Source organism: Miscanthus floridulus, chromosome 8 (genome assembly GCF_019320115.1).
Source record: "Miscanthus floridulus cultivar M001 chromosome 8, ASM1932011v1, whole genome shotgun sequence".
NCBI lineage: Eukaryota > Viridiplantae > Streptophyta > Magnoliopsida > Poales > Poaceae > Miscanthus > Miscanthus floridulus.
Window position 1 is genome coordinate 73,711,209 of NC_089587.1, and position 14,196 is coordinate 73,725,404.

The window sequence follows — 14,196 nt, forward strand, 5'->3', positions numbered from 1 at the left end:
AGGGAGATCACGAAGAGATTCCTCACATCAAGAAGTTGCTAGCAGAAGGGCGTGGACCTCATTTTAGCATTGATGAGCAGGGAGTCATAAGATACAAGGATAGGCTGGTGGTTCCATCCAATGAAGAGCTGAAAAGAAAGATTTTGCAAGAAGCCCTTCATTCCAAGCTGTCTATCCACCCTGGTAGCAACAAGATGTACCATGATCTGCGCAAACTGTACTAGTGGTCCTACATGAAGCAAGATATCACCCAGTTCGTTGCGGAGTGTGACACTTGTGGTAGAGTCAAGGCAGATCATATGCGTACTTCTAGATATCTGCAGCCCTTGCCCATTCATGTTTGGAAATGGGAGGATATTTCCCTGGATTTCATTATGGGTTTACCCCGCACCTCCTCGGGCTTTGATTCTATTTGGGTCATTGTGGACCGTCTCACCAAGTCTGCCCACTTCCTTTCGGTGGACACTAGATACAATGCCAAGAAGTATGCGGAGTTATACTTTGATTGGATTGTGACCCTATATGGAGTTCCTCTCACCATCATCTCTGATAGAGGGTCAGTTTTTGTCTCTCGTTTCTGGGAGAAACTCTAGGAATGTTTGGGTACTCGTCTTCTCAGAAGCTCGACATACCATCCCTAGACTGATGGTCAAACTGAAAGGGTGAACCAGGTGCTCGAGGATATGCTGCGGGCTTGTACCATCTCTTTTCCTGAGAAGTGGGATCGTTGTTTGAAGCTGGCAGAATTTTCTTATAATAACAGCTATCAAGAGAGTTTTCGCATGGCGCCATTTGAAGCTTTATATGGACAGAAGTGTAGGACGCCACTAAACTGGGTTGAAGTAGGAGACCGTGGATACTTTAGGCCTGATTTCATAAAGGAGGCTCGAGAGAAAGTAAATATAATTCGTGAACACTTGAGGTCAGCTCAGAGTCGACAGAAGGCTTACGCAGACAAGCGAAGAAGACCTTTGGAATTTGTAGCTGGAGATTATGTGTATCTCAAGGTATCTCCTTTGAGAGGGGTACATTGGTTTGGTGTCCATGGCAAGCTAGCCCCTCGGTATGTGGGTCCATACAAGGTGTTGCAGCAGTGTGGCCCCGTTGCTTATCGTCTCCAACTCCCTGAAATTCTCTCGGTAGTTCACAATGTATTTCACGTCTCGCAACTGAAGAAATGCCTATGAGTTCCTGAAGAATCTGTGGAAATAGGACTTCCGCTCCAACCTGATCTGTCCTATGTGGAGCATCCTATAAAAATCTTGGATGAGAAGGAGAGAGTGACCAGGAATAGGGTAATAAAGTTTTACAAGGTACAATGGCAAAACCATTCAGAGGACGAAGCCACCTGGGAGCAAGAGAGCTACTTATCAAAGCATTACCCCCATCTCCTCTCTGGGTCGGATATTTAGTTTTGCGCAAAATGTACTCCCTACATCTTTCTCACACTAGGCACAAGAAATCTCGGGTCAAGATTTTGTTTTAGGGGGGTAGATTTGTAACACCCTGGTGTTACATTGTAATGTTTTGCTGAAACATTTCGTAAGCATTTGAATTATGTGCATTTGTGTATGATAGGCTTTATAATCAATGTTTGGCATTGAAACATTTTTACGAAACGGGAAAGCAAATGTTAGGTTTCGTGTCACATAACGTGTTATTTATCTTAATCGAATTCTTGTTAAAACAAAATGTTATAAAACTTTTGTGAACGGCGATAAAAATGTGCGGTAGAAGACATGGATGGCTAGCGAGTATGTCTCGGGGATCGGGTTTGGGATTCAACACGAAACCATTCGAAATCGACGTCCTCCGCGTAAGTTTTTGAAGAGATCGACGAAGCCACCTTTAGCAATATTTGTAGAACGATTGGCTTAAGGAGTACAACAATGTCGCGACTGTGGGTGATGGCTCGGTGTACCCCTTTTTGCATTGAGCAATTAGCTTAGCGTTTGGAGCATGGTGTACACGTTTTCTAACTGCTTTAAAAACCGTGCATGGCCCCTAACTGATTCCTGAGCGCGGTCACCACCCTGGTTAGCTTGCCAGCATGCTCTGCCGCGCGGATCAGAGCCCACCGCCGTGCCCGGCTGCGCTCGCTGCGCCGTGCACACGCACGACCTGCGCGTCCTGGCCACTGCCTCGCTGCTGCTCGCCTCGCCAGCTGACGCGTGCGCCCTGGCCGCCGGCCGTGCTCTGCAAGCGCCTTGCCCTGCCCCGTCGTGGCCGTTGTCGCCACCGGGTCCTGCGTTCGCGTCGCCAGCGGCTATGCCGGTACCGTGCCTTTGACTTCCTTGGCCGCTTGCACGCTGGGCAACTGCCTGCTTCGCCGTCACCTCGACATCGCGTCGCGGTGCCCGTTGGCTGGCACTACCTGCTGTGGCGCCATGACGCGTCTCGTCGTTTGCTGCAGCGGCCGTGTGGGCGGCTGTTTGGAGCACGCCCTGAGGTTCCCCATGACCAGGCACATCGGTACCAAGCGTTGACGCCGCAGACGAGCCATGCCATGCTAGGACCTCCCCTGTCTCTGCTGTCCCCTTGCCCGCCGTGACGACTCCGCCAAATTCGCCGTGGCAGCAACGCCTCGTTTCAAATTGAGCATGTTTTCGACTCCACTAGGTAGCTTGCTACCCTACCGACCCTGCATAGCCGACTGTAGCCATGCCATAGGCCCTAATTTTGGAAAGGCGAGTTTCGGGTCCTTAAGACCAGGAGTGCCTGCGCCGTCGGCTATCCTCGCCACCAAAGCCGCTCGGTCCAATTCCTTGCGCTAATAGGCTCTCCTCCAGTAGGTTGTCACCGTGCTCACCACAGCCTAGGCCCTACCGCCGTAGTGCAGCCCGTGGCGCGGCCGTGCCATTACCGTGCTCCGCCGCACTCATCGCGCGCACGTGGCCGGCTCGGCCTGAGCCATCTCCGATCGTTTCTTCGCGTCTTCCGGTTCCGTGGTGAGTCGCTGGTACTCGTCCGCTCCTTGCTTTGTCCCGGCCGTGCTGATGTTCACCGGAACGGCATCGCCGTACTTGCAGGGTGCCCACCGTCGTGGTCCGAGCTCGCTGCGACGTCTCGCTGCGTGTGTCTCCGCCCTGCGCTTTGCGTTCACACATAGGTGAGTGTCGGCTCTTTATTTTGGTAAGGGGAGGGCTGGGGTGACCGACATAGTCGCCCAGTGCCGCGCCGTCGCGCCGGTGCGCGCCCTGGATGGTCAGGGACTTCGCCGCGGTGAAGACGTAGAAGTCGGAGGGTGCTGTTGTAAAAGCGCAGACTGATTAAATAGTGACTTAGAGTTTGCTGTGATTTCATTGTAGTATGGGGGTGTCCGTGCATAACTACCATTGCGCGCGGGCCTCTCCCGTCGGGGGCCGTGGCCAGCTGGGCCATGCGTGCGCACATGGGCCGCGCTGCTCGGGTGGGTGCGCCGCGCAGTCGTGGGCCGAGGCCGCGCGTTTTGGGCCGCGAAGCCAAGTTTCAGTTTCCTCTGTTTCGGTGTATTGGAATTTGTTTATTTATTTAGGTTGTGAACTGAACTTCGATAATTAGTAGTAAATTGCATGGTTGTCCAAAAATAGCGAAACTAAGTTTGTTAGGTTCGCAAAAATGTCATCTACCTGTTAGTACAGTTAGTTCACCATTAACTATTAGGATGGTAGGCTCATAAGATTAAAGTAGAGAGCTTAGCGGTATATCGATCTTTAATTGCAGGATTGGTTGTGGTAAACCGACAATAGTTTTAGCTTCGAAATTGTTACGGTAGGGTCCTTAGACCTTTACATACTTGCTGTAAAATGGGTAGCCGTAGAGCGAGTCGCTTAATGGCGTAGTTATTATCCTTGCTTTAGGGTATGTGTCGTAAACTGGCATTAGGAGTAGGAATATCCGTAGTCACCGCAAGAATATATGACACGTTCATACTTGTTAGTAGTGCGGGTACGTAGCTTAGACTTTAGTGGGTAAATCTCACTTAGTAATTTAATAGGGGTACTTTTGCATTGAGATCACGAATAGGTAGACTTCGTACCCATTGGTGATCCGGAGTACGATGAGGTGATCGAGGAGTACAAGGAGGAGCTCTTCGCACAGGAGGGAGCCCAGGAGCCTGTTGGTACCGACCTTGCTGACCCAGCACCTACCCAAGGCAAGCCCCGGTGCATAACCCCTATTTTTAAATGATCACTGAATATATTTATATGATATGCATTTACGTTACAGGCATTTTATGGAAACTACATGCATAAATATATCCGCCATGAGTCCTACTAGTACAGGTCGAGTAGCTGCTATGCTCAGGATGTCGGTAGCGTGAGTAACCTGTCGTTACTCGCAAATAGGTGATTAAACTATGATATCATGATGAAATAATGGAAAGGAAAATGGTGACCGGACAGGGATGTGGATTTGGTACTGGTGGGTGTGAGGGGTTGTGTCCTGCGGCCAACAGGGCATAGCCCGGTTACACTTTTTCCCTATCTGTGTCGATTAAGGACCGGTCGTTGCATATGACTCTAGGCAAGTCACAGATTATTGTCCCAAGCACATACTTGGGTATGGGCGCAGGGAAGACTTGCTGCTCTCTTGTCGTGGATCCGGCTCTTTCTGGACCGACTGATGGGAAGAGGAGGTGGTGGAGGTCCTTGCACCGCACTGAGTCCGGGACTCAGAGGCGGGGGCTTGGAGTCCAAGTTTGGACGGGGACCTGGACACCCGGAACAGGAGAGTGGTGGGTTAGTCCTGCTTGTGCCTGGGGTATAAGCAGGGTGTGTGTCTTCGGGGCACCCAGCTGGGCACATTGATTCGCGAATCGCCGGGTTATCCGGTACGGCTTGTCTATGGTTTAGCACCGTAGTAAGAACTGGAAGTGGAAAAGGAGAAGGAACAGTATCGATTGCTCAACCCTTGCTTGAAAGTAGAACAGGTGCTTATATAGATTGACTAGACGAAAACTTAATACGGCTGATGATAATAATGTATCAATAAGGACTCACTATTAGTATTGCTTTTTGCTAAAAAGAGAAACAGCAAACCATAAAGCCTAGCATATTCCTTAGAGTCAGAAAAGTATTTCCACTGGTCGGATAAGTCTTGCGAGTACATTGTGTACTCAGGGTTTATTTACCCCTGTTGCAGGTGATGCTTGAGGAGTATCTTGTGTGGAGGATTCTTCTGGTGGGCTCAGACGAAATCCTCATTATCTTATCGCTAGATGTTATCTTTTAATATTCCGCTGTTTATCATTCTGCACTCTGTATTTGGTATTGTAATAATGTACTTTTTAAGAAACTCTAATATATGAGATGGACTTGTGTTGTAACTCGTTTTCATTATTGGATCCTTGGGAAAAATGTGGATCTTTCGAGTTCTCCCTCGGGGTGTGCCCGACGGACATCGCTCGTTGTAGTTGCTTTCAGGGTGCTTAGTGTCTGGTGGAAGACGAGCGCCTCCGTAAGTACGCTATTTCGGGTGGTTCTGCCACAACCACCGTGGTTTCAATCGGTATGCCGAAAGATAGAGAAATCAAGGGAGAAGCAGCAAGCAAGCATGTTCGAGGCGAAGCGGCATTTCATCGAGCAGATAGCGCACATCCAGGAGTAGTGGTGAGGGACCCCATGGAGAGGGCTATGGCCTACGGGGGGTGAAAGGGTGGGTCAGTAGGTGTGATGCTTACCAGCGGAAGGAGGTGGTTGCTCATCTGTTGGTTCCTACCCCGGTCGTCTAGTGAGCCTAGACGCGACGGCGGAGATCACGTGTTCGTGCTGCTACTGCTGCGCTTGATGGAGCGCTGCTACTACTAGTGCTGCCCAAGGGAAGGGAGGAATGGAGCTCCCTGGCCGCCTCGTCGCTTGGCCGTAGTGGCATTCGCCGTGGGAAACGCCTACGCCAGTGTCCTGTCAGCTGCCGCCACTGTAGCACCCACGCTGTCGCCCTTTACCCGAGTGAACAGGTCGACGCGCAATGACTCCGTGAGGCTCGAGAGATTTTAGGTCGGAGTCTTGGCTTGATGAACGAGGGACTCGATCGATCCGCAACTGAACTGGCGGCAGCGTCCGTGTGGCTGGACACGTTCGCGTCTCCTCGCCAATCGCTGCGCTGCCCTTGCTGCACGCCGCTCATCCGTCTGAGGAGCAGGACGGGCCAACGAGCTGTGAAGATTCACGAGCCTTCGGATGGGTAGAGAAGCAGGTAGAGACCCAAACCGCTCCACCATCGGACGGACCACGTTGCTTGTCTACTTGATCGGACGACTACTGGGCTAACGGGCGACGTGGCTCGATCCGCTACCCGTCTTTTGGAAGCAAGATGGGGGAATTCCTTGTGTGCCATTAAAAAAGATCGCAATGCCCTGTGAGCCATTGGAAAAATTTAGCGGTCTTTAGCGCCACTGCTCCAACTTTTTTGTGCCCTCCATGCCACTGCCGTCAGTTTGGGCTCTAACGCCGTCAAACTGCAGGTGTGAAAAGTCGAAAATACCCTTAAGTCTAAATATGTCATTAATTTTTTTGAGCATCTTAACGACTTCAAATAAAAAAACTCAAAACTAGAAAGTTGTAGATCTCGTCGAGATCTATAATTTTTATATAAAAATTATCTTCATTTAATTCCATAAAAAATATGATTTTTCTAAGATATATTAATCATATCAAATCATATTTTTTTGCGGAATTAAATGAAGATAATTTTTATATAAAAATTATAGATCTCGACGAGATCTACAACTTTCTAGTTTTGAGTTTTTTTATTTGAAGTCGTTAAGATGCTCAAAAAAATTAATGACATATTTAGACTTAAGGGTATTTTTGACTTTTCACACCTGCAGTTTGACGGCATTGGAGGCCAAACTGACGGCAGTAGCATGTAGTGCACAAAAAAGTTAGAGCAGTGGCGCTGAAAACCGCTAAACTTTTCCAGAGACTCACAGTGCATTATGATCTTTTTTAATGGCACACAAAAAATTCCCGAAAACAAGATTCTTTTATAGAGATTTCAAGTATTCCATGCGTGTGCGTGGCTATGCCACATGGCACTCGTGACGAACAGGGGACGTGGTTCATCTCTGGCTACTCCCTCCCTGTCCCTAAAAAAAGTAGCACCGTGGTGTCTGTGTTGGTCAAAAAATTTCTTTAAATTTAAAACTCTCTCGGTTCTAAATTATAACTTACTTTGACTTTTTTGATACGTTTTGAATATAACATATTTCTAGATATATATAGTAAAATAGATATACCAATAAAAGTCCAAGCGACTTATAATTTGGATAGAGGGAGATCTACTTAAAAAAATATTAGCAACATTTATATCTCTGTAAATAGGTTTATTATGAAAATATATTCAGTCATTCATTTAACGATACTAATTATACACCATAAATAAATATTAATATTTTTATATATATTTAGTCAAAGTTAAAATTATTTGACATCTTATAGAAAGTTAAAAATTTTATATATATTTAGTCAAAGTTAAAATTATTTGACATCTTATAGAAAGTTAAAATGACACTCTTTATGAGACGTACAGAATACAAATTATCTAAGTATAGAATCCTCTAAATAAACTAGATTTGTTTTGTACACACTAAAACCAGCCCAATTTATTTAGCGAAATCATATACATATATATGCCACACTGAAGACACACAAGTAGAGTCAGAGTCCCCGTTACAGAGATAATTGTTTATAAATAAAGAAAAATCTTATTAATTTCAGATTATTACATCGAATCAATATAATAATATAATCTAGAATAATCTATTCCAGCCTTCGCAAAAGCTCCCGATCTAATTAAAGAAATAAATGAAAATCATAAACACTAATATGTCTATTTGTCTTGTTTTGGTGCCTTCTTAAACCACTAACTCCGGAGGGAAAAGCCATGTTAATTCCTCCAATCTGCATTGGCATGGCCACCCATGTAGTGTGATGTCATGAGTAGTACAAGATGTCGTGTCAAACACGCCGTCTAGAGGCGCGCCATAGTAAATGAAGCCCTCGTGGATGTCTCCATGTGCACGAGTGCACTTACTGTAAGATCGACCGAGAAAAATCGCCTCACCCATGGCTAGCCCATCAGAGGCGGCGACCCACTTGCCCACACTAAAATCTGCTTTCAAGACCTCGACCTTGCGAGTGTAGGGGCTTGAATGCCGACATGATTGCCATTGGTGCCTCACGAGCAGCAGCTCCCCGCTCCGTGGTTGCACTAGGAATCGGCCCATATATAACTCATCCTTGGCTTCATATGGTACCTCCTGATCAAGGCCCTGTTTGCTTGAACTTATCAGTCGTACTGTCTTAGTGAAATAACAGTGTTTTTCTCTCACAATAAATCAGCATCAATATCAGCATCAGCTCGTTGTCCGATATCGTCCCATCATCATTGAAGCTATCCTCTAATGCTTGCTCCCCTAGCTTGTCATCGTCTAAGCCTTCATTTATATCCTCCTCCTTCTCCTCCTCCTCCTGGTTTCCCTCCTCATTGTTGTTACCATTCTCTTCTTGGTTAGGTTTCTCTTCGCCTTCATCATCTAGATCTTCCTCATTGCTACTTGACACCTCTCTGCAACCATTAATATGGTCATCTTCTTCTTGATTAGGTTTCCCTTCGTCGTCATTATCTAGATCTTCCTGATTGCTACTACTTAGTGTACATGTGAGATGGGAAGAAAGGCGCATGTGAGGGGTAGGACTAATCGGTTTTAACCCGGCCCGACACTTTGGTTTGATTTCTTCGGTTTCCAGAATCTGAGAGCCAATCGGTTTGTCGCAGAACAAGGAACTCACAAATCTGGTGTCGATTTTTGTCGGCTTGGTTTCTAGTTGAACCGAACAAACACAACACATACAAAAGAGGAGAAGCACCTCGCTCGGACGCTCACAAATTCTCTCATAGGACCCCTCTGACTAGAGGATGAAAGGAGAGGCCAAGAGAAAAGGATAGGTAGGGTAGCCGGTCACGGTTTCTTTATTCTAAGGAGAGGAAACCATTAAAGACAAAGCTGATGCCCGAAGATCGCAGATACTAAAACTAAAGCCAAAAAACAAAAATCAAAAACCCAAAACTGACATTTTGGCTCGGTTTTGGGTTTCTAGTTTAAAAGTGTCCAACCCTAGTGAGGGGTGATGCGCTCATGTATTAATCCAACAAACGTGCACATTTTTTACTTCCAAAAACTTGATACCTACAACCATGGTGCTTATCATTTTCAGAGGCCTTTGCTCTTTGAATAGAGGAAATTGGCCCGCTCGCTGCCTTCGTAAACGACTAGGCGGTTTTGACCCCACCTTTAATATTCACTAGCAAAAGTGCCCGTGCGTTGCAACAGAGTCGTTATCAGTTTCTAACTTCTGTCTGACTTGCCTTTCACAGTCGGTGATGGTGGCCTCGAGCTCGTCTACGGTAGACGGGGTCATGGCTCACGGGGACAACGACAATGCAGTTGGCTGTGGAGGAGGCAGAGGCGCATCGAAGGTGGGACCTAGGTAAACTAGACACGAATCCCATTTGGTGGCTTGCAACAGAGCTAGGCCCCCCTCACCTACCAAGGCTGGGGTCAGGGGACTTGCCCGCTGCCATTTTCGATCGAATATTGCAAGAAGGAGATATGTAAGGCACCGATTTTTTTGGAGATCGAGCACAAAGACTGCAGGAGAGGAGGCCAATGGGTGCACATAGTTGTTAGGAAGGGACCAACAAAGCCCTCAATTAACGGTTTGCTTAGTCCACTCGATCGAACTGCTGGTATAGTATAGCTAATAGAGTCAAAATTTCATACTTGACACAAACCGACTACATGGTGTAGTGGAAAAGGATGAGTTTCTTAACCTGCAGGTTGTGAGTTTGATTCCTCTATGTATGCTTCTTTCTTCTATTCTATTTCCTCCAATTTGTCTTTCATGTGCACAACCTCCTCGCTATTCTATTTCCTCCAATTTTATCCTTCATGTGCACAACCTACACAGGCTAGACTTGAATTTTGAGGAGGGGCATGTGAATCGCGGTCGTCGTAGTGAGGTGCGCCACCGAGAGCCGCCGTGCATGGGCAACGCGAGCCACGTGGGTGAAGCCCTGCCCCGAAGTGTGGGCGGCATGAGACGTGTCGGTGAAACCCCACCCTAGACCTTCTGCTCCGTGTGTGTGCCCTAGGGTAGTCGCGGTCACCACCGGGAAGTCACACACGGGTAGGGGGAGTTGCGCACGGGGAAAATGACGGCGCAAGCGGGGAGAAGGCGAGCGCATGGGGAAGAAACGAATGGAAATTGTCCTTTGGGGGCTCGGCCTGGGGGCAGCCCCTAGGTATGGGTGCCAGAGGGAGGATTTGTGTGCTCGAGTAGGGGCCTTGTTGAAGCTATGTTTTTGGCCTGAGCACGTATATTTAGCTATGGGGGCTCAAGTAGGGACCCTACTGGAGTTGCTTTGAGGGGGATGGGATAGACTGTCAGACTCTGATGAGTGGGTGCGGAAGTGAGCTTGTATCAAGTGACGACTCGGAGGTGAGCGAGTGGTTGGGTTGTTCTGACGAGGGGGTGTGGAAAGTTTTGACGAGGGGGTGCAGAAAGTTCTAACGAGGGGGTGTGGAAGATAGCCTATAGTGCGAGCCTCTAGCAAGTGACAGACCAAGAGGTGAGCAAGTGGTTGAGCCATTGGGAACAAGGGTTTGGGCTGGGTTAGATGAAAATTAATAGGTGGAGAGAAATTTGATCTTTTAATATTACAACAAATATGTCAGTGCGTTGCAACGGATTTGTGGAAAACAATGAAGATAATGGTACATATCTATTTATGTTTTATTATTTTTATATAAAATTTAAAAGCTATATTTATCTATGATCACCAGATATAAGTAAATGTTACCAATATTATATACCGAATTAAAATACAATCTTAGTATATGAAAGTGCAATCAAGCCATAATTATGGATTTTGGTGATAATGACCACACAATTAGAGAACTAATGAGATTTATCGAGATGACAAGCAGGGAATTTATATTCGAGGATGCTACACGAATCGTAGGAGCCTCCAATTATAAATGTGGCTTCAAACTCAAAGGAAGTTTTAAATTCTTTTATATCTTGAATTTGAGTATTAGAAAAGTCATACTATAAAGGGGGACACAATGCTTAAGCTAACATGTGCTATCAAGTGCTCAAACAACCACCAGCATCCTCAGATTCATAGCCAAGAGAGCCTACACTTCACTATTACCCTTGCTGTCTTGCGGGGTGCGAGCTCCGTCTCGCCCGACCCCTTGGGTGCGAGCTCCGACTCGCCCGACCCCAAGGTCGTGGGCTCCGTGTCGCCCGACCCTTTGGTTGCGAGCTCCATCTTGCCCGACCCTTCTCCCTCCGCTCGCCCAAATCCCCGCGCCCCTGCGTCTGAATCCGACGCGTCCTGCCCTGATCCGTCCCCTCCTCTGCTTCCCAGCAATGGGCGTCGGCCGTGTCTGCCGTGGTGGCCCCTCCTCCGCTTCCCCCGCCGCCAGTGCCGCTGTGGGTGTCCGTTCCCGAGGCTCACCACGTCCTCCTCCGCCTCCCCTTCCTCGGCCCCCTCCAAGACGGTGTCCACGTCGGTCACCAAGACGGTGAACGGCGCCCACCACTTCAAGATCACAGGCTACTCCCTCTCCAAGGGGATCGGGGTGGGGAAGTTCATCGCCTACTAGTCCTTCAACATGGGGATGGCGCTGGCTACCTCTCGCTATGTTGGTGAGGCACGGGAAGGTGGGTGAGGAGAAGGTCACCAAGGTCAGGTGGTTCCTCAACTCCAGTGCGGTGCCCGGCGTGCCTGCTGGACCACCCAAGTCGTCAGCTACTGCTAGGAGGGAATCCTTTGCGAAGAGGGCGGGGTTGGCCATGAACCCCATGGGGAGGAAGCTGTTTGAGGTGAGGGAGGTGAAGCAGAGCAACTTGTGTGTTGCGGCGGATGTTGGGACAGCAAAAGAGCTACTTGAGCTTGCTGACGAGGTATACATACCATTAGTTCTTGTGTATTTGCGATGTCTTTCTACTATTTGCTAATTGTGTGTTAATTTGTTTGCTCCATTTGTGTTGGTTGGTCCAGAGATTTGAATGTTGAATACTCAGGTTGATATCTTTTCTGATTTTACAACAGATTTTGGGGCCAAGCTTCACACAGTATGTTCTCTTCTGACATCATCTTTCTTATCTTCTCTTTTGTTGTATTACTGATCATCATTCTTTTATTGTGTGTCCATAATAGCCCAGTTGGATTTCAAAAATTGTACTTTGTCTATCACAAATCAGATGTCGGTCCTCATAGTAGAGATGTAGATGCAGTATCCTTTTGTGTAATCAAAATGGGTTGTCCGTTACTGTAAGGCAAAATTCCTACACCGGGCCAATCTACTTGGTTCTTTAGCAGCGTTAGCACAGGCTAGATAATTTAGTACTAAATTCCTACATTAGGCTCTTCCAGTTAAATATGATATTATCTTCAGTTATCAGTTATGTTGAATAATTTTTTAGTTCTCCGGTGTCATCTGATGAAAAAAATGTTGAAAATAATTTTCAGGTACAAAACTGATACTATCCTTCATCCAAGTACCAATTACTGGCCATCTAATTTATCTCTGTCTGAGTTGTAGTTTTTTTCCTTGCCTGGAGGAACTGATGCTAACCTTCCATTGATTGAGAAACAGAAATGCTTGATTATTTTTTATTTTCAGATATAGGGTTATTTGTTATTTTTAGAATCTGGCTATTTTTATGTTTATTATCAGTGCAACTGTATTTCGTAATTATAGGATATTAATTTCTTACATTGACATATTCTCCTGGTCGCCGGATCAATGATTGGTCTTTACCATCTTTTGTATGACAGAATTGTTCTCTACATTGCTTATATGGCTTGGTGTTAACCCTTTTTTTGCATGCGGATGCTGGAGCAATGCCAGTTGCCAAACAAAGTGATTCAGTTATTTTACATCAATTATGTTTATACAAGCTGTAAACAGTAATCAGCTACTTAGATTAATGTGGCTAATTTTCTATCGGTGCGGATCAGTCATCTACTGTACTCTTTCTCGCTTCTTTCGGTCTACTTGCGTTGGTGGCGCACTTGGAAAAAAAATCTCTGGAATCGTGCTGCACCTTAGCGCCCGTGCAACACCGATGGCATGCTTGCCACGTACGCGTCTGCACCCACCAGCCGAAGGAACAGAGACGGTTACTCATTGTGGCTCCACGTGGAAGGAACGCGCAGCTAGCTGGTTCAATGCATTGAGATTCGCGCACAAGGATACATGGATGGCCTACGCTCGGTGCTTCACGGGCGCCGCGGTACAGCACGACTGTAGAGAATTTTTTTCCGCGCACTTGGAGCTTAGGGAGCCATGGACGATGAAAAGCTCACGCTTGGTTTTCTTGATTCTTGCCGTAATGATCAAGTGATTATCCTAGGACCAGATTAGCTCCCATGATTACAGCTTTGGCTTGATTGATTCATATGACACATCAGAATCTTGAGACAAGTGGGATGAAGGTGATGCAACTGGTGCAGGAGCTTGTTCAGGCCGACACTAGCGGGTACAGCTAAGCTCTTCAATCACCATCGGATGCTTTCATGCTCAGGTTCATTGCTCATCGAGGCTTACCATTTGCTGAATTTTTTTCACATTCTGGTGTACTTGCAGATGTTCGAGTTGAAGGACTCAGTGTTGACATGGGAAGGAGCAGAAGCCACAAGTCATTGATTAAAACAAAAAATTAGGTGTGTAAATATTTCGCATGAGATTTATGGTACAACGTAGACACCCGTTAGTGAAGAAGGGTTTTGTCGTCATGAGGCCTAAAATTGATAACCTGACAGATGAACAAATTGGCATGAATTATCCTTGTTGTATTCAACAATATAAGTTTGATCCTTTTTGGATTAAATAATACAATAACCCTGTAAATTTGTATCGCTCCTTTTTCTGTGAATCTTCAATCTATTTTATTTTATACCACGTTTGGTTGTTAATTTGTGTCACCTAAAATGTCACCGTGGCGTTAGCACGGGCAATATACTATAGATTGTCAAACATGTATTGTGAAACACAGACTTGTTAGGATTATCTTTCCGTAGCACTTGATTTCTAAAGAACTGCAAGCTTATCTTTCGCGTATCGTAAGCATGAAGTGATGCGACAATTAATGTTGATGTTTCAATTTTGCATTCTGAAAGCATCTAGGCCCCTAGTTG

At 46.5% G+C, this 14,196-nt stretch overlaps 1 protein-coding gene across 1 annotated transcript; it reads left to right on the forward strand.

Moving 5' to 3' along the window:
- The first annotated feature begins 11,693 nt into the window (after positions 1–11,693).
- Positions 11,694–13,658, forward strand: LOC136469389 (uridine 5'-monophosphate synthase-like). Its single transcript, XM_066467600.1, has 4 exons — positions 11,694–11,957; positions 12,078–12,128; positions 13,471–13,538; positions 13,646–13,658. Exons 1-4 carry the CDS (start codon positions 11,694–11,696, stop codon positions 13,656–13,658), a joined length of 396 nt encoding a protein of 131 aa, XP_066323697.1.
- The last annotated feature ends 538 nt before the right edge of the window (positions 13,659–14,196 follow it).

Excerpts from the sequence above, each read along its gene's own strand:
- LOC136469389 (XM_066467600.1), top strand. The coding sequence starts at position 11,694 with ATGTTGGTGAGGCACGGGAAGGTGGGTGAGGAGAAGGTCACCAAGGTC. Across the intron at positions 11,958-12,077 it reads TACTTGAGCTTGCTGACGAG|GTTGATATCTTTTCTGATTT; the intron begins GTATACATACCA and ends TTGAATACTCAG. Across the intron at positions 12,129-13,470 it reads TTGGGGCCAAGCTTCACACA|AATCTTGAGACAAGTGGGAT; the intron begins GTATGTTCTCTT and ends ATGACACATCAG.